This window comes from Dendrobates tinctorius, unplaced genomic scaffold, assembly GCF_039654945.1.
Source record: "Dendrobates tinctorius isolate UK_male_01 unplaced genomic scaffold, ASM3965494v1 ptg000232l, whole genome shotgun sequence".
NCBI classification, from domain to species: Eukaryota; Metazoa; Chordata; class Amphibia; order Anura; family Dendrobatidae; genus Dendrobates; species Dendrobates tinctorius.
Genome location: NW_027361899.1, coordinates 11,700,004 through 11,719,974, shown reverse-complemented (window position 1 = coordinate 11,719,974; position 19,971 = coordinate 11,700,004). Strand labels below are relative to the sequence as shown.

The 19,971-nt window shown below is 44.5% G+C and overlaps 1 protein-coding gene across 1 annotated transcript in view; it reads right to left on the bottom strand.

Annotated features, from left to right (window-relative positions):
• The window catches only part of LOC141060146 (uncharacterized), a 233,730-nt gene that overhangs the window by 137,930 nt on the left and 75,829 nt on the right, over positions 1-19,971 (bottom strand). The window contains 5 exon segments of the mRNA XM_073556425.1: positions 1,602-2,514; positions 4,511-4,591; positions 9,887-9,947; positions 12,291-12,388; positions 13,007-13,093. Coding sequence (XP_073412526.1) covers positions 1,602-2,514; positions 4,511-4,591; positions 9,887-9,947; positions 12,291-12,388; positions 13,007-13,093 — 1,240 coding nt within the window.

Genomic DNA, 19,971 nt, shown 5'->3' with positions numbered 1-19,971 from the left:
TTGCTTGTATAGAGCACCTGCGAGGGCAACCCGTGTTACCCCTTTTTGTTGGTCAGGCCGTGACTGAGGATAGTTACCTCTAGGCCTCTAAACGTTATCATAAAAAGCACCAAACCATCTCGCGACTCGTCACTGCATCCTGCGTACCTGCAAGTACCACATCATCAGGGGGCAGCACTGCAGTTACGTAATACAGTTTCTTGCATCACTGCCATTTGAAGATGTCCTGGATTCCATGGTGAAAGCTGCAGTAGGAGAAGTTAGTGCAGCGCTGGGACTTTGCATTCATCCCCACCTGTGAGCGGCTTCTGTGAAATAAGATGTCATCAGGGGAGGAGACAGAAGCAGTGTAAGTGACACCAGCACCACCCCTCAGCTTCTAGCACCACCTTCAAATAAATCATAATCAGGGTACGGCACTAGTGATACACACAGCTTCTATCACTACCCCCTAATGAAGATTCATTTGAGCTCAGTTCTAGAAGTTGTTGGGCAGCACTGATGTCACTCACTGCTTCTATGTCCGCCCCTGATGAAATCTTATTTCACAATTAAAAGCTATGACGGAGACAGAAGCAGAGTGCCGACGCTGCTCTCACCTCTCCCATGGCATTTATCACCATTGATCCAGGACATCTTCAGAAAGCGCCGATGCATGAAACCATAATAAGTAACTAGAGCGCTGCTCCCTGATGACGTCCTGTCCAGGATGGGTGATAGACACTGCAGGGAAATGAGTGCAGCTCTGGCCTACTGTGATGTGCTGTGTGAAACTCCTCTCAAGTGAAATGTCACAGGAAGTGAAGTAAAAAAAGAAAAACATTTAGGGAATAACTAAATAGAGAAAAGTGTAGGGTATTTTATAATAACGATAATCACAAAAGTGATTAGGCTGTAAAGATAGATAATTAAAAAGAACATTTTAGATACCAGACCACCAGGATACACATTAGTGATGAGCGAACGGTCTCGGATATTATCTGAGTATCTTGGGTGAGCTCGAATAATATGTTCCAGTTCTGTTTGCATCTGTTAGACAGCCGAAACACATGCAGTGGTTGCCTGTTTGTTAGGCATGCGTTGCCTCTGTCTAACAGATGCAAAACATGCAGCTGCAGGGACTGGAACATATTATTCTACCACGCCCAAGATACTCAGATAACACCCGAGCATACTCGGGTAAAACACGTTATCAAAGCATGTTCACTCATCATTAATACACACATTAACATGTATTTTGTGCTAAAAATGTTTCTATTTGGTTCAATCCCAAATGTTGCACCGTTCAGCTTTTACAGGTTTTTTGATTCCTTAGATATTGCTGAATGACTATCCTAACTAATTCTGATGTAAGATTTGTAATTCTTTTTTTAGGGTCAGAGGGTCATGCAACTGGGCTGCGATGCGGGCACAGAAACTGTGCAGGTGATGAAAATATATTAGAAAGAGACTAGTATGGAGCTGTCAAGACACACAGCTGCTGGTTCTTATGTAGTGGACAACCCCTTTAAAATGGTTACTCCTGTTTGTGAATTCTCTGGTGTCTAACAAGATTGGATTTGTTGGCAAAACACTTGTCACAATTTTTACATGAAAATGGCTTCTCCCCTGTATGAGTTCTCTGATGTTTCACAAAACCTGATCTGAAGGAAAAACGTTTCCCACATTCTGAACATACAAATGGTTTCTCTTTCGTGTGAATTCTTAGATGTTCTATAATATGTGAATTATGGCTAAAACATTTCCCACATTCAGGACATGAAAATGGCTTCTCCCCTGTGTGAGCTCTCTGTTGGTGTTGAATAACACCAGTTTTTTGGCTAAAACATTTCCCACATTCTGGACATGGGTATGGTTTCTCCCCTGTGTGAGTTCTTAGATGCTTTGCAAGATGTGCTTTGTTACTAAAAAACTTCTCACATTCAGTACATGAGAATGGTGTCTCCGCTCTGTGAACTATGCGGAAATGTTTAACCAGACATGCTTTGTCTCTATAACTTTTTCCACAATCAGGACATGAAAATGGCTTCTCACCTGTATGAATTCTCTGATGTATAACAAACCCAGATCTGTGACCAAAACTTTTCCCACATTCTGAACAATAGTATGGTTTCTCCCCTGTGTGACTTCTGAGATGCTCCACAAGATTTGATTTGTGACTAAAATACTTCCCACATTCAGAACATGGAAATGGCTTCTCCCCTGTGTGAAGTCTTTGATGTTTCACAAGATGAGGTTTCTGACTAAAACATTTTCCACAATCAGGACAAGAATACGGCTTCTCCCCTGTGTGACTTCTCTGATGTTTAACAAGGCTCGACTTGTGGCAAAAACATTTCCCACATTGTGAACATGAATATGGCCTTTCATCTGTGGGAGTTTTCTCGCTCGAAGAAATATTAGATTTCTTTTTAAAATGTTTTCCACTTTGAGATTTGCCCCCTTTTTTATGTTTAGGTTTTTCTTTGCCTATCAGATCAGCTGGAGCCATCTTGGAGTCTGTGATCTCGTCACCTGAAAAAAAAATGAGAAGAAAAATATCCTATTTTTTGCAAACAATATAATAGTTTCCTTTTAGTTAACCAAGAAACTTTATTAACACTATAAAGAAAGGAAAAAAGTTGCAGTGCTATAGTCAAGATGGTGTTCAATTTGAATAAGTCTATCACTAGATGTAGAAAAGTAAATGTTAGTGATGAGCGAATGTGCACTGACAACGTCTCCAGAGCATAATAAATGTCAGATGTGAAAAATAAAAAAATGCTTATACTCCTCTCACCGCTCAGGTCCCTCCACCCCTCACTGTCATTTGTCTGGTCCTCACCACATCTTCAGGTAGCCACCGCTTGCGCTGAAGGTCAGGGCATCATGACATGCGCCGTAACCTCGCATGCACATGTGGCGAGAACTGGATGGGCGACAGTGAGGAGTGGACCGGCCAGAGAGGCGAATGGTAAGGTGACTGTGTGTTTTTTCTATATTTTTAACATTTTGATGGCCTTTTCCAGTTCAGAAAAATGTTGATAATTTTGCCAAATCCGCATGTTAGCAAATTACAAAAAATCTGCATATTGTCGAATATTGATTTTTGTCAAATACGAATAGAATTCAATTCCACTCAGATATATTCATGACTTGTTTGTACGCAAAGGTCCGGCTCCTAAACTATAACCTTTTGTTTAACCCTGAGCAGATATTTATATCCGGATCATATAATTGTTCCAAAAGCAAACACATAGGGTGAGAGAAGCCAGAACTGAAGGTAAGGGTTAATAACGTCTGGATCTGGGTATCGACAGGTAGTCAATCAAAGAGGATCCAAAGAAGTAGAGACGGCAATTAGAATAGTGAGGATATATCCGGGGACAGTGTGTGAGGTTTAGAAGGAGTCTATAGGGCTAGAAAGGTATAACAATATGATAGAACTGTAGAGAAAAAGACATGGACCGCACATCCAAAAATCATACGTTGTTCTAATGCCAATTTACAAAACGGAGCATGAGGTGAACATGAGCACCTTTAAGGCTTTAAAACATTACGGACGCACTGAGAGGGTCGCCGTGACGTGGCAGCAGCTCCACACAGTGATCAGAATGTTACAGTAAGAACCTCGTGTTCAGTTTTGTACATTTTTGCCTAGCGGCATTAGATCAACGTATGATTATGGATCTGCGGCCCAGGGATTTTTTTTCTACAGTTCTAGTATAACTATATGACTCGATAGTGTAAGGAGGGATATTTAAGTTTTCGATTAGTAGGTTTTGACAATGGGTGCATTTACCCTGGTTGATTATCGTGATCGAGTGCTGTTGGGAACGCTTGGGTCTCAATAATCAGCTAGTGTAAACAGGCCGCCAGTCACTTGACGAATCAGCGACCAATCACCAAAAAAAAAATCATCTGTTCTTCATGTGAAATTATTTTTAAACTTGTCTGAAAATCATCATTCTCGGCAGCACGTCGTCCTGTGTAAATAGCGACAGTCTATGCAAACACAGAACAATCATTTCAACGATCGTCCTATGTACATTCAAGCGCGATACACTGTCTAACCAGGCTGCGAAATGACCATCGATGGGCTTCTATGTAGCAGATCAGCAGCCATTTATGGGCCGCGATCATGTAGTCTAATGGCACAATAAGCCAAAGAAACAAAGAGAAGTTGGGGGGTGGATTGTGATAGAAAACAAAAGTGACGAGTGACTAGATATTTGTAAGTGAGGAGACATATGGGGTGCTGGCTGACCTTCAGAGGGTGAATAGGAGATTAATGGATTAATAAGTTTTAACAAAAAAAAGTGAAAAACAGGAATAGTAATGAGAACAAGTGACTTAAAATGGCGCCAAGGAGGAAGCTAAGGGTGCGTATGATTTGTAAATGGGAGCAAAAAACTAATTATGAGATGGGGAAATGGGAGTTAGTGGTTGGTAGCTTTGGTGACAGTAGGTGGGATCAGGTCATTAGAAGGGGGGCAGGTGAGGGGATTCAGTCAGTTTAGACTCAACTTACCGGAAATGATGACAGTGGTCCACTCTTCTGATTCAGATTCCTCCTTGATCTCGACATTTGCATCGAGCGTCGAGACACCATCTGCAAGAGAAGAGGAGGCAGCACTGAGCAAGATGGAAGATGTATTCTGCTGCAAAGAAGCTGAGGGGGAAAGTCACTGTGGGCACGGGATATGGGGAATCAGAAAGGTGTGTGTCTTGGTAGGGCTTATATAGGCCTAGGAAGCTAAACAAATGAGAGTACACCGGGCTACTTGTAAAGGAAGGAAATGTAAGCAATTTTTACACAAATATGCCCCCCTTTGGCAGTGGTTTGGGGGGACTGTGGTTTATCTACAGCAGCCTTTAGAGATGGCACTCTGCAATAGTTAGCAGGTGCTTTGCAAGCATCTTAGGGTCAGCAAAGGAATAAGGAAAGAGGAAATTTTTAATACATTTCAACTGCGAGGCAAAAAATGAGAATAAAAACGTTGTGTTGGTCGCTTTCATGATGAAGACATGGCTGAGAATGTGTAGAAAAACAATGAACATTTATAAAAGACAGCAACGTGTTTCAAAATCGATAAGATTTCTTCCTCAGGCATCATACAAAGAAGTATATAAAACAGCCGCGATTCAAGGAAATTACGTGTCCCACCTATAGGTGAGTATCCAAACCCGGACACTCATTAGGACGACATATAAATAGTTCATAATCATAATACAAATAAAAAAAATAAACTTACAAATCGTCATGTGTACAATATTAGCAATGAAAATTACAGCTCAGGTGAAAAACAAACCTCACAATGCTCCATTAACAGAAATATGAAAACATTATGGCTCTCATAAAAGCGGTGTAAGGTGGCTACAGGACACATAGTTGATGGGAGATATGTATCACAGAGGTGCTTGTCATCTGTGATGTAAATCTGGAGTAATGCTCTAATGTACATAGGATTAAGATGATTGTTTGATGCATCTGGGCCAGGTTTTACGGGCAGCTGAGAGATGGACAGGTCTGTCTGCCCACATACCCCACCTCTGGGTGTAGTTTACATGTTAAAATGAAGTCTGTTTTACACATGGGGGTGTGTAGTGGTAAGTGTTTGTTATATCTAGACTGAGTTGGTGCACTGAAAAGCAATTTACTTTTCCTATGCTTGTGGCTGGTTTATGAAGCAGCAATAAATCAGCAATGGACATTTAAATAGAAACGCTTCTCGTGTTGCCTCACGAGACACTCAGATGAGTAGCATTCCCACAACTGGTGTTAGAAGTGCAGGCAGCGTTCCCAGGAAACACGAGTGACAGCTACAGAGGTACTGCATGTCCTGAGTGAAGGCGGCCATAAACCAGCAAATAATGTCAGAGAGCATGGAGGACCTGGTCAAACACCTGGTGCAAGCCCAGAAGCAGTAGCAGGAGATGAATAAAATGCTTATGCAACAGATCCAGCAACAGTAGCAGCAGCACTGTCAACAGAAGCAGCAGTTCGAATAACTAGCAGAGGCGATTTATAGCACAGCAGCAAGCAACTCTGATTTTTCCATCCCGAAGGTGATAAGAGGAGCCCTGTAGTAAATGACTGAGGTTGACGACATGCAAGCCTTTTTGACAGTTTTTGAAACGGTCCCCAAAAGAGAGAAACTTATGCCAGAGCAACGGGCAGAAGTGCTGGCGCCATACTTAACGGGGGAGCCCCAGAAGGCCTACTATGACTTAGCCTTCCAAGACGTCAAAGAATATGTCAAACTGAAATTTTGGCACGCTTGGGGGAAACAATGACTGTCAGGGTGCAAATGTTTGATCTGCTGTAACCGCCCAAGGTACTGAGTCCCACGAGGTCGGTGTGGTCCAGGACTTATTTCACCTCATTATTATAGGCTGGGACTTATGTTTGTTTTGGGACCTGTGAGGGAAGGAGACCGAGCTCAGTTGCTCGGGTAAAAGACAGGTCAGCCCTAAAGGAGTATCACCACACCCAGAGTCTGACGGTTTTTCCTTCTGTGTCCTTGTGAGGGATGAGGCGGTAGTGTCCCCTGAAGTTAACATTCCTGAGTTAGAGGTGACTGGCAAAAATTTTGGATCCGCCCAACATAGGGATCTAACTCTAAGGGAGGCCTTCAATAATGCAAGTCATAAGTGGTATAGCGCAGGAACCAGGGATCTGACACCAGTTTTCCCTATTTTAAATTGAGTGGGGACTTCTTGTACCGGGTTACAAAAGTGAGGGCGGAGACAATGGAACAATTTGATACCAAGGACCATATAGACGGAGGGTGTTAGATATGGCCCATTCACATGTCTTGGGTGGCCATCTGAGGGTGGACAAAAGGCAAAAACGGGTCATGCAGAGGTTCTTTTGGCTCAGATGTCACCAGAAAATCTTAAAGCATTACAGGTCCTGTCCTACCTGCCAGCTCATCACTCGCACCTCTCACTTTCGAACCCCCTTGTGCCATGACACATCATAGAAGTGTTGTTTGATAGAATTGCCATGGACTTGGTTAGTACCCTGGTTAAATCCACTCGTGGTCATCAATATATGTTGGTCATCCTCAACTGTGCTCTACGCAGTACTCTGTAGTGGTTCCCCTTTGAAACTCCTCTGCGAAAAGTATAGCCCGTTGGTCCATGTTTTTCCCCAGACAGGGTTTCCAAGGAAGATCCTGACTGACCAAGGAACACCCTTTATGAGTAAGGTGATGAAAAAACTGTGTGAGGCCCTGCAAATTACACTATTGAAGACATTAGTGTACCATCCCCAAACGGATGGCACTGTGGAAAGATTCAATAAAACATTGAAGAATATGGTTAGGAAGGTCATAGAGAAGGATGGTCGAGGCTGGCACTGTCTCCTGCCGTATCTCCTGTTCTCTATCAGGGAGGATTTTCACCGTTCAAACTTCTGTGTGGCCGACATCCGCAGGATCTTGAAGTCACGCCCCACCAGAGTGTCATAAAGCACATCGCTCAGATGCACGAGAGGATTGTGAAGGTGATGACCATAGTAAAAGGACATCTCCTCCAGGCACAAGAAGCTCAATCTAGAGTCTACAACCAGTCAGCCAGGGTGAGACAGTTCATCCCCTGGGACCGAGTCCTCATACTAATTTCCACCATGGAGAGTAAGTTTTTGGCCAAGTGGCAAGGGCCTTATGTGGTGGTGGAAAAGCTTGGTGAAGTTAACTAAAAGATTCATCAACCGGGAAGACATAAGCCATAGAAGGGCTAGCATGTCAATCTCATCAAGCCATGGCAAGACAGCGTGTTGAAACTCCATGTTCGCTGGTCAAGCCAGAAGCAAATATTGAAGGAGTCGCAATAGCAAAGATGATGTCGAAGGCCTAAAAACAGCAGTGTCGCGAATTTCTTCAGCAGAACCCAGACCTGTTCTCAGATTTGCCGGGGTGAACAAAAGTCATAAAACTTGAGGTTCAGACAGAACCCAATGTGTGGGTGAACCCAGACGAGAGCTGATCTCCAAGGAATAAATCTTATGTTGAAACTCTAAGTCATTGAGGAATCCAAGAGTGGATGGTTTGACTCTAGCCCGATTGTTTTGGTTTCAAAACCCGATGGCGAATGGAGATTCTGTAACGATTATAGGAAGTTGAATGAAGTCTCCAAGTTCTACGCATCTAAAATGCTGCGTCTCAACGAGCTGATCGAGAGACTTGGGCTGGCAAGGTACGTAACCACCTTGGATTTAAGGAAGGGATATTGCAAATCCCCATGTCCCAAGAAGCTAAGGAGAATATGTCCGGATGCCGTTTGGACTGCAGGGAGCCCAGAGGGCCATGGATTGGATCCTCGCACCCAAGAGAATTACACCATTTCATAACTGGACAAAATTGTAATCTTCAGCCCGGATTGGGAAAGTCATCTACGAAAAGGTCCAGGCGGTGTTTGATGCTTTTAGGAAGGTGGGGTTTTCAATAAATAAAAAAAAATGTGCCATGGGTAAAGGAGAAACCAAATACCTAGGATATGTAGTGGAGGTGAGAGCAAACCCCAGATCAGTAAAGTGGACGCAATCCAAAACTGTCCGAGACCGCTCTGAAAGAAGCAAGTTATAGCCTTTCTAGGAATCATGGGGTACTACAGAAAATTCATCCCAAACTTTGCCTTGATGGCTGCACCCCAAACTGTCCTCTATAAGAGGACGATATCAGCTATGGCAAAATGGACTGTGGAGGCGGAGACGGCCTTTCAATAACTTAAAATGGATCTCTCTAGGGAGCCAGTCCTTTTTGCCCCAACTTCAAGAAGGAATTTGAACTCTAGACAGAAGACTCAGAAGTCGGTTTAGAAGCAGTCCTTTCTCAGGAGGTACACGGGAGGAGCACTCCATTATCTACCCGAGTAGGAAGCTGTCAGCATGTGAAAATAACTATTCCATTGTAGAAAAGGAATGCTTGGTCATAAAGTGGGCGGTGGACACATTACTGTACTATCTGTTAGGGTGAAAATTTAAATTAGTATCAGACACTGCCCCCTCAGGTGGATGAGAGTGAACAAAGGAAAAAATGCTCGAGTTACCCTTTGGTTTCTAGCCCTGTGGGATTTCAGCTTCAATGTGGAACATAGAGCCAGGAAACTCCATGGTAATGCCGATGTACTGTCAAGAATCCAGTGTCTAGTAGTAGAAGGTGCCAAGCCTCACGGCTTTAGGCAGAGGGGGAGGTATGTAAGGTGGCTACCGCACATATAGTTGATGGGAGATATGTACCACAGAGGTGCTTGTCATCGGTGATGTATACCAGGAGTATTGCTCTAGGGCACATAGTAACAAGAGGCTTGTTTGGCGAATCTGGGCCAGGTTTTTAGGGCAGCTTAAGAGATGGGCGGTCTGGTTGCCCACATACCCCACCCTCTGGGTGTGATTCACATGCTAAAATAGAGTTTTTTGTTTGACACATGGTCTGTGTTTGTGGAGGAAAAAGGCCTCCTGTGTGTTATTTTTAGACTGACAAGGTATTCAGGATGCTATCCAGCCTGTATGATGTGGACTGGCTCTAAAGAGACTTTGTCAAGAACTCTTTACTTTGTTTTGCCTGAACTGAAAGGTCGCTTATTCTTCCATTGCTTGTGGCTGATTTATGAAGCACCAATAAACCAGCATGGACATTTAAATGGAAAAACGCCTCCTGTGTTGCCTGATGAGTAGCAATCCCACGGGGGAAAAAAACACTTTTATTTCCAATTCGCCACTTAAAAAAAAAAAAGTTATATAAAAGTTTGGCTCTGCCGTAATCACACCGGCCTGGATAATATTTTTAGCACACAATGAATGCCATAAAAACAGAACCCAACCCACAATGGCCATTTCACTGCTCTTGGAATTTATTTTCATCATTTTCCAACAAAAAAAAGATTTATGAGCGACTCTTACCAGTCACTGACGCTGGTGATGTTTTTTTTTCGAGTTCACTTGTGGTTCCATCAGCACTTTCCTGCGAGAATCAAATATTACAGACATAAGAAAATGGAAAAAAAGGAGCCCGGGTTTATCTTAAATCCAGGCTTGGAACAATCAGCCCTAAAATGAGACAGATCACTCAGCCTTGACCAGGGGTGGACATATCATTGGTGTGACGAGTGCAGCAATACGGGGCTCGAGAGGTAAGGTGGCCCACTTCCACCTTCAAATAAACCAGCAGGACCTGTTACAGACACAAAGAGGGGCCATGTAATGTTCTTACACAGGGGCCCACTTCCATCTGTGTCCACCACCGGCCTTGATCTTTGTATAGAACTTATTGTGAAAAGCTGCTTACAAATCCTCTTGCATAGTTGGCGTATCGCGCTGCGGCAAATTTTGGCCTCACCCTTGGCCACACCCCAACCTACGCCTATTTACCATTTTTTTCTACCCTGACAGGAGGAGATGTCAGAGGGGCGGGTGGCAATGAGAGACATTCAGACGCCCAAGACTGCAGGGCGCAGACCCAAACCCAGGACTGTCCGCTGCATCTGGGACAGTTGGGACTAGAGATGAGCGGATCGATTCACGGGTCTCTGGTCCAGCGTCCAGGTCAGTGCTACCTGGCGACTGAACGGGAGGCTATAAATCTCTTACCATCTTGCATTTCATCACCCAGGGCCGGTGCGACATTATCTGTGCGTCCTGCTCATCTCTAGTTGGGAACTGTGGGTTATTTTTTGTTTCTTCATTCACAGTCGGAGCCGCGAGAACTTTCTCCTCTTTATGAATCTTCACTATACGACATCCGTCTTTTTGGTGAGGCCGTGTTCACATGTTGCATAAATACTGTGTTTTTGTTTTCTGCAGGATCCACACCAAACTATACAATAACAATCTTTTCTGGTTATTGCTGCATTTGGTTTTTTTTTGCAGTTTTCCTCCTAATTTGATGCGTTTCTGGTGCTGATGTGAAGCCGCGTTTTTAATGTGTTTTTTAGAGTTCAGAAAAGTTTTGAATCTGCACTTAAAAAAGTAACTGCAGTTTTTTACCTGTGTTTTTTTAGGCTCCACCATAGAAGCCTCCAGAAAAAAAAAAAAAGCACCAAAACCGCACAGTTCCGCAGCATCTTTACACCACAGGGGGCGCAGTTTTCATGAAATCACATCCACTTTGATTGGACAGTTAAACAGTAGAATTTCAGTGCAAAAAAAGCATCAGAAAAAAACCGCAGCATTTACAGGATTTCATTAAAACTCCACTTTCGGTGCATTGAAAGACACAGCTGAACTCTGCGGTTTTGGTGCTTTTTTTTCCCATAGACTTCTATGTGGAGCTTGGAAGAAACACCTGAGCTAAATAAAAAGTTGCATTTTTAAGTACAGAATCAAAGCTTTTCTGTATTATCAAAAAAGCATTCCAAATGCCTCAAAATATATGGCAAAGGTCATAAAAGAAACGCAGCAAACACGCAATAATCTGAGAAGATTGTTATTGCATCGTATGTTGAGAACACCTGCAGAAAACATGCAGGAAAAAAAACTCAACATTTACATGTGAACACGGCCTCAGCATTACATTTTTATTATTTTTTCTCTATTAAACTTACAAAAAATGCTTAATGTTTATTATTTTTAAAAAAGCGCAGAAAATGTTATTATTGTAATTGGGTTTTCATAATAATAGTAATTTTATAGGAAGAAAAAAAAATCTCTTATACTTTCTCTTTAGAATACAGAGAAATAGAAATACACTGCTATGTACAGATGTATCTTTATGTAATCTGCCTGCGGAGTCAGAGCCTGCAATACAGATCAAGTGCACAAAATTCTAGCATCACCAGATGCTGTGACTTTTTTTGTAATTACTTTTTATTACTTTTAGTAGTTTTATAGGAATAACAATTGTGGCGTTTTCTTCACCTCAGTATACAAGTAAAAAAGAAATACACTGCTGTATAAAACGTACAGGTATAATCTGCTTCTGTGCTCATTGCCTGCAATACATCTCAAGGATTCCAAATTCTCCTATATTTATCATTGTGGGCTGTGCCTCATAACTAGAGCTGATGCCTGTAAACATGGAGATGCGCGGATAAGTCCTGGGCAGATTGGATGACAGGAGAAGAATTGAATATTTTAATTTACAGTATGTGTAGACACATGTGTCCCCGTCCCTGAGGAAGTGGCGCTACGGAGAGATGAAGACGTTGGAAAGAGGGCAAAATTAGAAACTGGGACAAGCCCTGACGTTCAGGGATGGTGGGACTGAGCCCTCAAATCGGTCCAACTGAATCCAGGACGGTTGGGATTTATGATTTATTAGAAGCCTCATTACATCAATATCTGGAAGATTTGAAGAAATCTCATCTACCTGATGATCCTGGGGGACATTTTCCTCCTTCTCTGGCCGATCCTGGGAATCTAGAGGACTGGGACATCTCTCCGGGGGATTTCTCGGACAGGATTCATCTATAGGAGATAACCGCAGTGACTGAATACATTGTCTATATGTGATGAGCAGGTGATTGGGAATCTACGAGTGCTCCTAGGAACATCATCATCATTCTCGGCAGTACTTTATCCAGTGTAAACAGCGACAGTCTATGCACACACAGAACAATCATTTCAATGATCGTTCTATATACATACCAGTGCGACACACTGTCTAACCAGGCTGCAAAATGGCTATCAATTACCTGCTAGGCAGCCAATCAGCAGTCATTTATGGGCCGCAATCATGTAGTCTAATGGCACATTAAGACCAAAAAAAAAAAGAGGTTGGGGGGGGTTGGGACTGTGGTCAGAAAAAAAGTGACAATTGACTGGAGACTTGTAAGTGAGGAGCCATAAGGGGTGCTGGCTGACTTTCAGGTCAGGGGTTGACTAAGGGATTAATAGGATTTAACAAAAAAGATGAAACACAGGAATAGAAATGAGAACTAATGACTTAAGAAGAGTGAGTATAATGCTAGTTACGCGATGGGGAAATGGGAGTTAGTAGTTGGTGGTGGTGCTGCCAGTAGGTGGGATCAGGTCATTAGAAGGGGGGGCAGGTGAGGGGATTCAGTCAGTTTAGACTCCACTTACCTGTAATGATGAAAGTGGTCCACTCTTCTGATTCAGGTTCCTCCTTGATCTTGACATTTGCATCGAGTGTCGAGACACCATCTGCATCTGCAAGAGAAGAGGAGACAGCACTGAGCCAGATGGAAGATGTATTCTGCTGCAAAGAAGCTGAGGGGGAAAGTCACTGTGGGCACGGGATATGGGGAATAGAGATGAGCGAACCTTCCAAGGCTCGGTTCACCGAATGTACCCGAATCACAGTAAATTCAATGGGAGGCCAAACCAAACGTATACACAACGCCTTAAGGGGCGACAAAAAAATTCCCAAACAGCTAAAATTAGGGTCAGACACCATGGAAAGTGGAATAAATTGACCGACAGTAGAACGTTGCTAATGACACAGCAGCAGTCAGCCACGGGCCAAGCAGGAGGTATCAGGGTCTGGACCAGCATTAAGAGCTTGGAACTGAAGTTTCAATGAGGACCTGGTGGTTAAGGGAGCGGTGTAAGCCTTCTTAGCTGGGAGACCTCACACCTCATGCAACAGCTCAATTTTTTTTTCCCAGCCATACTCAGATGACACAAGCATCAGTTTCATACACTACTATTGGTAGAAAAATGTAAGACTAGTAACACAGGTAGTTGACTGAAAGTAAGTGCAGGCTTGACTGTCTGGAGGACCTACTTACACAGGCAATTCACTAGATGGACAGCGAACATGGAGTCTTCACATTTAAAAAAATAATTGTTACACAGCACTAAAGTGCCATCAATTTCCACAGAGTAGAAACCGTATAATAGGCCTCTGACACACCTTCCACTACAGGCAACCCAGCCGATGGAAACCCAACTTTGAGTCTCCACATTTCAAAAATTTGTAACATCAAATGCAGTAGCCACAGCAGTCACAGAAGACACCACAAAGATGGCACAGACTGCAATAATGCGAGATCAATGCATTACACTAAAAACTACACCATCACCTACTCTGCCCAGTCTGTGACTGGGGAGCAAAAGTCATTGGAGATTCAAGACTTGTTCATTTTGATGAAAGTTAGGCAGTCTACACTTTCAGGGGACAGGCGGATGCACTTATCTGTCAGGACACCACCAGCAGCACTGAACACACATTCTGAGAGAACGCTGGCTGCCGGGCACGATGAAACCTTCAAGGCATGACAGGGCGAGCTCATCCATTTTTGAAGACCAAAATGTGAAAGGGTCCAAACCCCCCTGATGGTATTGATATTGAGCTCAAGATACTCCTGCACCATCCTCTCCAGTTGTTCACAAAGTGTCAGACTTGAACTCTGTGTTCCACTGGTGCACGGACTGGTTGAAAAAATGTATGAAATTACTCACAGAAATTGCTTTTGCCACTTACACAGCTGCTGCTGCTGCTAATGTTTTTGCAATGACGCCTTGACGTTCTCGGGGTTGGAAGTCTAGAACTGCGATGCACCTTGGGTGCCTCACTGCTGTATTGGGGAAAACCACTCTTAAGATTGTTTACAAGCATATTTCGATACTCCAGCATGTGCGCATCAAACTCCAGGGGGGGAAAGGAAGCATCTGGCGAAATTTACTCTTGTACCACGGATCTAATAGAGTGGCCACTCAGTAGTCAGCACTATTTCTAACCCTAAGAATGCGCGCATCGTGTTGAATATAGTGCAGCAAGAAGGCACTCGTGTAGCTTCCATGAGGTCTAAGACAATGGTGTGTTGGTGGCAGGTTCTCCGTTCCATCCCGCCAACCATGGACAACAGAGAGGGGATCATTATTGTCTTCATCTCCTGACTGTTCTGCGTCCATCACCTCTTTCTCTTCGTCCTCAATTTGTTCTTCGGCTCCCACATCTTCACTAACAGTTTGTCTGGTACCACGAGCCCCTCTTGATTGTTGTAATCCACCATCCCATGGCATCCGCCTGTGCAAAAACAGTCCGGAACTTAGAGATATTGTTATCTCTCTGCTTTATCTTCTTCCTATGGGACCACCACCTCCTCACGCAGACTATTCAAAGTATGCTCCCACATGTAGATGACCGGAATAGTGATGAAGGCATCGTCAGCGCTAACCATCTTGGTAGCCATTTTGAAACAGTGCAGAAGGGTGCAAAGATCCTTCATCTGTGCCTACTCCGCAGTGTGATTTGCACCACGTCCGTACTGCATTGGCCCAGGCTGTGCAACAGGGCATGACGCTCGACGCTTCTGCCACAGTTTCTGCAACATGTATAGAGTGAAATTCCAGTGTGTCGGAGCATTGCAAATCAGTGAATTAACCGGTAGTCCAAAAGACCTCTGTAGCGATGTAAGTCGATGACCTGCGGTGTGCGATTGTCGGATGTGAGCAGATAGCAACCATGCTTTCTGCAGCAGCGCATACATTGCTATACCACCAGGTTGAGGATGTGAGCCATGCAAGGCATGTGTGTGAGGTTGCCCCGGCGTAGGGTCGCCACCAGGTTTGCACCATTATCATACACTGCCTTCCCTGGCTCCAGGTTCAGTGGAGACAGCCATTGCTCTAACTTGGCCTGGAGAGCTGTCCACAACTCTTGAACTATGTGACTGCGATCTCCAAGGCATATTAATTTTAACACTGCCTGATTGCGGTGGGCCCTGGCTGCGCTGTGGAGGCCCTAGGTGCAGGAGACAGAAGCAGTAGAGGAACTGTTAAATACAGAGGTTTGTCCCACAAGCCTTGAGGATTCCAAGACTTGTGAAGTAGCCCCCTGACTGCCTGCCCCCACAGCTACCAGAGTAACCCAGTGCCCAGTCAGCGAGAAGTAGTGCACCTGCCCATGTTTGCTCGCCCAGGTTTCAGTGGTGAAATGCACCCTGGCAGATATAGAATTTTTCAGGGAACGGGTGATGTTGTCGGCGACATGCTGGTGTAGCGCAGGCACAGCCTTCTTAGAGAAGTAATGGCGACTGGGCATCTGGTACTGGGGGACTGTGACGGCCAACTTTCTGAAACCGTCTGTATCCACCAGGCGGAAAGGCAGCCACTTCGGCGGCCAACTGATTGGAGATGGTGGAATTCAAGCTTTTAGCTTTGCCATGTGTAAGAGGAAACATTCTTTTAAATGACCGCATATGCGGAACTGTGGGCTCGTTGCAGTGCTGAGAGAGTGGAGTAGAGTGAACAGGACTAATTGCTGGACTGTGAGTGAGGTGCAGGCAAAGATGTTATTGTGGAATGAGAAAGATGTGTTGTGGTCAGTGCAACAAAAACAACAGTCATGTCAACTTTCGTAACAGCTGACAAGCTCTCACTCACCTCAACTGTAGGGGGTTAGTTAACAAGAGGAGTTTCTGTGGCCGAAAACTTGTATGAGAACACTTGGCATGGTAATGGAGGAGGAAGAAGCAGCAGGTGTGGTTGATGGGGCGACCATTGTTTGTCAAGGCCCGCTAGTCTGCATTTTAGTGTAGTGAGACTCCCAGACTAAGGCATGTAGTTCATGCATGCGCTGGTTCATGCATGTAGTAATCAAATTATTGCAATTTTTGCCTGTATCGAGTCTTTTTTTGCAAATTTGGCAGATAACGTGAGTTGGGTCATCCTTTGCTGTCTAAAAAAGGCCCAGGCTAGGCAACCCTTGCCGCCCCTTCGAACTGCAGACTAGCAACCAGTTCTGGCCACAGCCACAGTTGTGGCTGAGGATGCAATGCTTGTCGTGGCTGCATCACTACGTGTCTGTGTGGCAAGCCGCAACGTATCCTCCTCATCTTACTTTTCATTCACCTCCTCTGCTGAAGATCTACAACCTCATTGTCATCCTCTCTGTTCTCCCACTCCTCGCCCTGAGAGTCACCTTCCTCTTCCTGCATTGACACCACAGTACCAGAGGCGTGGGTTAATGTCTGGTGACCAGTGTCGGGATTCTACTCATGTGAACAGCTCTGCAGAATGGCCCATCTGTGGTTCCCCATAGTCAGATGGGCGTTGGAAAATTTGTGACTCAAGGGGAAACAAGGGTGATTGGGATGCCACCTCTGAGGATTGCATTAGGTGTTATGTTAAGTTGGAGGAAGAGGAGAATAGGCAACTTGATGTAATGCTTGCCATCCACTGGAGCACATGCTCTTTCTGATCCTCATCTACAAGGCGTACTGCTGTGCAGCGACCAAAGATAGGGAGTCGAGTAGCCTGTCCAGTAACAGATGCTATCAGTGGTCTTTGGATAGGATGAGACGGTGTTTGCTCAGTTGAGCTTTCATTCACATTACCACCAAACCCACGTACACGTCGAACACCAAGCTTATTCCCCCTTCCACTATGACCTTGTTTTTTCCCCACTCATGTTGTAAGTAGCCTTCCCCTCTTGTAACCTGCTGTTTCACAACCTCACCACCGGAGCCTGTCATGATCCATGCTGGATTATGACAGGTTGTGGAATAAGTAAACCTTTTTTTTTCCCTTTGAGCTGTTTGCTTGGAGTTGGTTTTGCCCCCGGTGGCCATTGGGGTTATTGCACGGTGGTGTCTTTAGTTCTAGTTTTGCCCCCGGTGGCCGTTAGGGTCATTGCACTTGATGTTTTCTTTGCTTTGCCTTTTTCCCCCGGTGGTCACTGGGATTATAGCAGCTTTTGGCCCCTGATCATTTGACCATTCCCTTTTCCTATATAGGGTCACATGGTCTATGAGCAGGTGTTGGTGATAGCGTCTTTTTGGGATTCCAACCACGGTGAAGGGAGCAGCTGGCTGAGGTGTGAAGCCACTGCAGCAACCTGGTGAAGTTAGCAGCTGGCTTGAAGGTTGGAGCCACTGCTGAAACTGGTGTGAACTCTGTCTGCCCGGTGTCCACAGCAGAGTGAGATGGTGAAGGTGGCAGTTGGCTCTGAGGTGTCGAGCCACTGCGAAAAGTTAATCCGGTGATGCACTCTGCTGCCTGGTGCTGCAGCAGAGCAAGATAAGTGTTTTTGTGTTTCCCCTGTTTGTATTTTTCCCTGGTGTGTATTAGTACAGCGGTGGGGCCAGTGCCTGCACCACCCAGCTCCCTAGCATGGGATAGGTGTAGGGTGTGCTAGGGTAACAGGTATCCGGCTCGGCGACAGGTGAGGAGCCTGTATAGGGAATGTTAGGAGTGTGAGGGACACTGACTCAGGGGAGTGCAGGAGGTCTCCACGTCCCCGTTCCCTATCGCAGGGCCCACCGTTGTTACTGTTTCCACTTCCCCCCGTGTCTTGTTGTGTTAGTTACTGGCCTACGGGTCGTGTCACACAGGACAGTTATACGTGCCTTGTCTTGTTGTCTTAGTTACCGGCCTGCGGGTCGTGTCACACAGGACGGGTCCACGTGACAGAGCCCACCTCAAAGCGGGGGATACTGCCAGCTGACGTACTATTCCGTCAGCTGGCAGTAAGGGGTTAAGAAACAACAGTTTATAGCCTACATTATGACGTCCGAGATACTACATACATGTGCATCAATGTCAGTAGCAAAAGCAATTGTTCAAAAGTGTTTTGCAGACGACTTTCATTTATAATCCATGTCAGATGCTTCTCGAGTAAGATTCCAGCAATAGTCAGCCGGCATTGACGTACTCCACTTTCCCTGGTACCTTTTCTCCATCAGCGCAATGTCTTGGTGAAATCTTTCACCATGTTCATTGCTAACGGCACCAAGACTGGCTGGAAAAAAGTCCAAGTGAGAATGTAGAAAATGCATTTTAGTGACATCTTGCATTTCATCAAATGATATGCTGTGAGCATGTTGTCCACGAGTTGTTCAAAGTTCGGTGCCCTGCTGTTGAAAAGGAAGTTGAAGATCACATCTTTAAAGGCTTTCCATGCCACTTGTTCAGCACCTTGCAAAAGACCATCAAAGCTACTGTCATTCATTATATCTCTGATCTGTGGGACAATAAAAATACTTTCTTTAATCTTTAACAATAGAAATCCCATATAGGCTACTACGATACCAGAAGGTGGGAGCAAATGATTTTGCCCACACCTGGTAGAAGTTACATCAACTCCAACAATTAGTAAAAACCAGAGATGGTAAGAAAGACCCCACAATATGGTAGGCTCCACAAATGTGACTACGTACCCGAGATATAGATATATGCTCCCCTATCAAAATCTAATGCCTAGTGGCCAAATGTGGAGGTCACAGGGTCCCAAGACAGGGTCTCAGAATAAGGGGGACATCCACAGTGCGTCCTAGTGGTGATTCAGCCTACATATGGGGCTTATAATTAACCCATACAATTGTCCAAGATGTAGGGCTCCCCTCCTCCCTTTGCACCCTCTGGTAAGCGCCTACATGTTGGACAATTGTATGCGTTAATTATCAGCCCCATATGTAGGCTGAATCACCACTAGGACGTACTGTGGATGCCCCGCTTATTCTGTGACCCTGTCTTGGGTCCCTGTAACCTCCACATTTGGCCACTAGGCATTATATTTTGATAGGGGCGCATATATCTCGGGTACGTAGTCACATTTGTGGAGCCTACCATATTGTGGGGTCTTTCTTACCATCTCGGTGGGAGGGGTGGGTTGTCATGGGTGTGTTTCATCTGCATTTTGATTGGCACTTTATCATGACTTTGTGCACTTTATATGATACTCAATAAAATTAATTGATATTTTTGTACTTCATTGTTTGCTCCTTTTCTTCTCGGGTTTTTACTTCTTTAATCTTTGCATCACTTATTCTTGGAAATTTCTGTCGCAAGTAAGAAAAGGCTTCCGATTCTTTGTTCATTGCTTTGACAAAATTCTTCATAAGGTCAAGTTTAATATGCAAAGGAGGGAGAAATATCTTTACTGGATCAACGAGAGGATTATGTTTAACATTCTTCTGTCCAGCAACCAGGTTTTCGTGGAGTGGCCAGTCCGTTCTGAAATAGTGCATTTCTCGTGCACGACTGTCCCACTCACAAATAAAACAACAATACTTGGTATATCCAAGCTGCAGTCCAAGAAGAAGTGCAACAACTTTTAGATCACCACACATGTTCCAGTTATA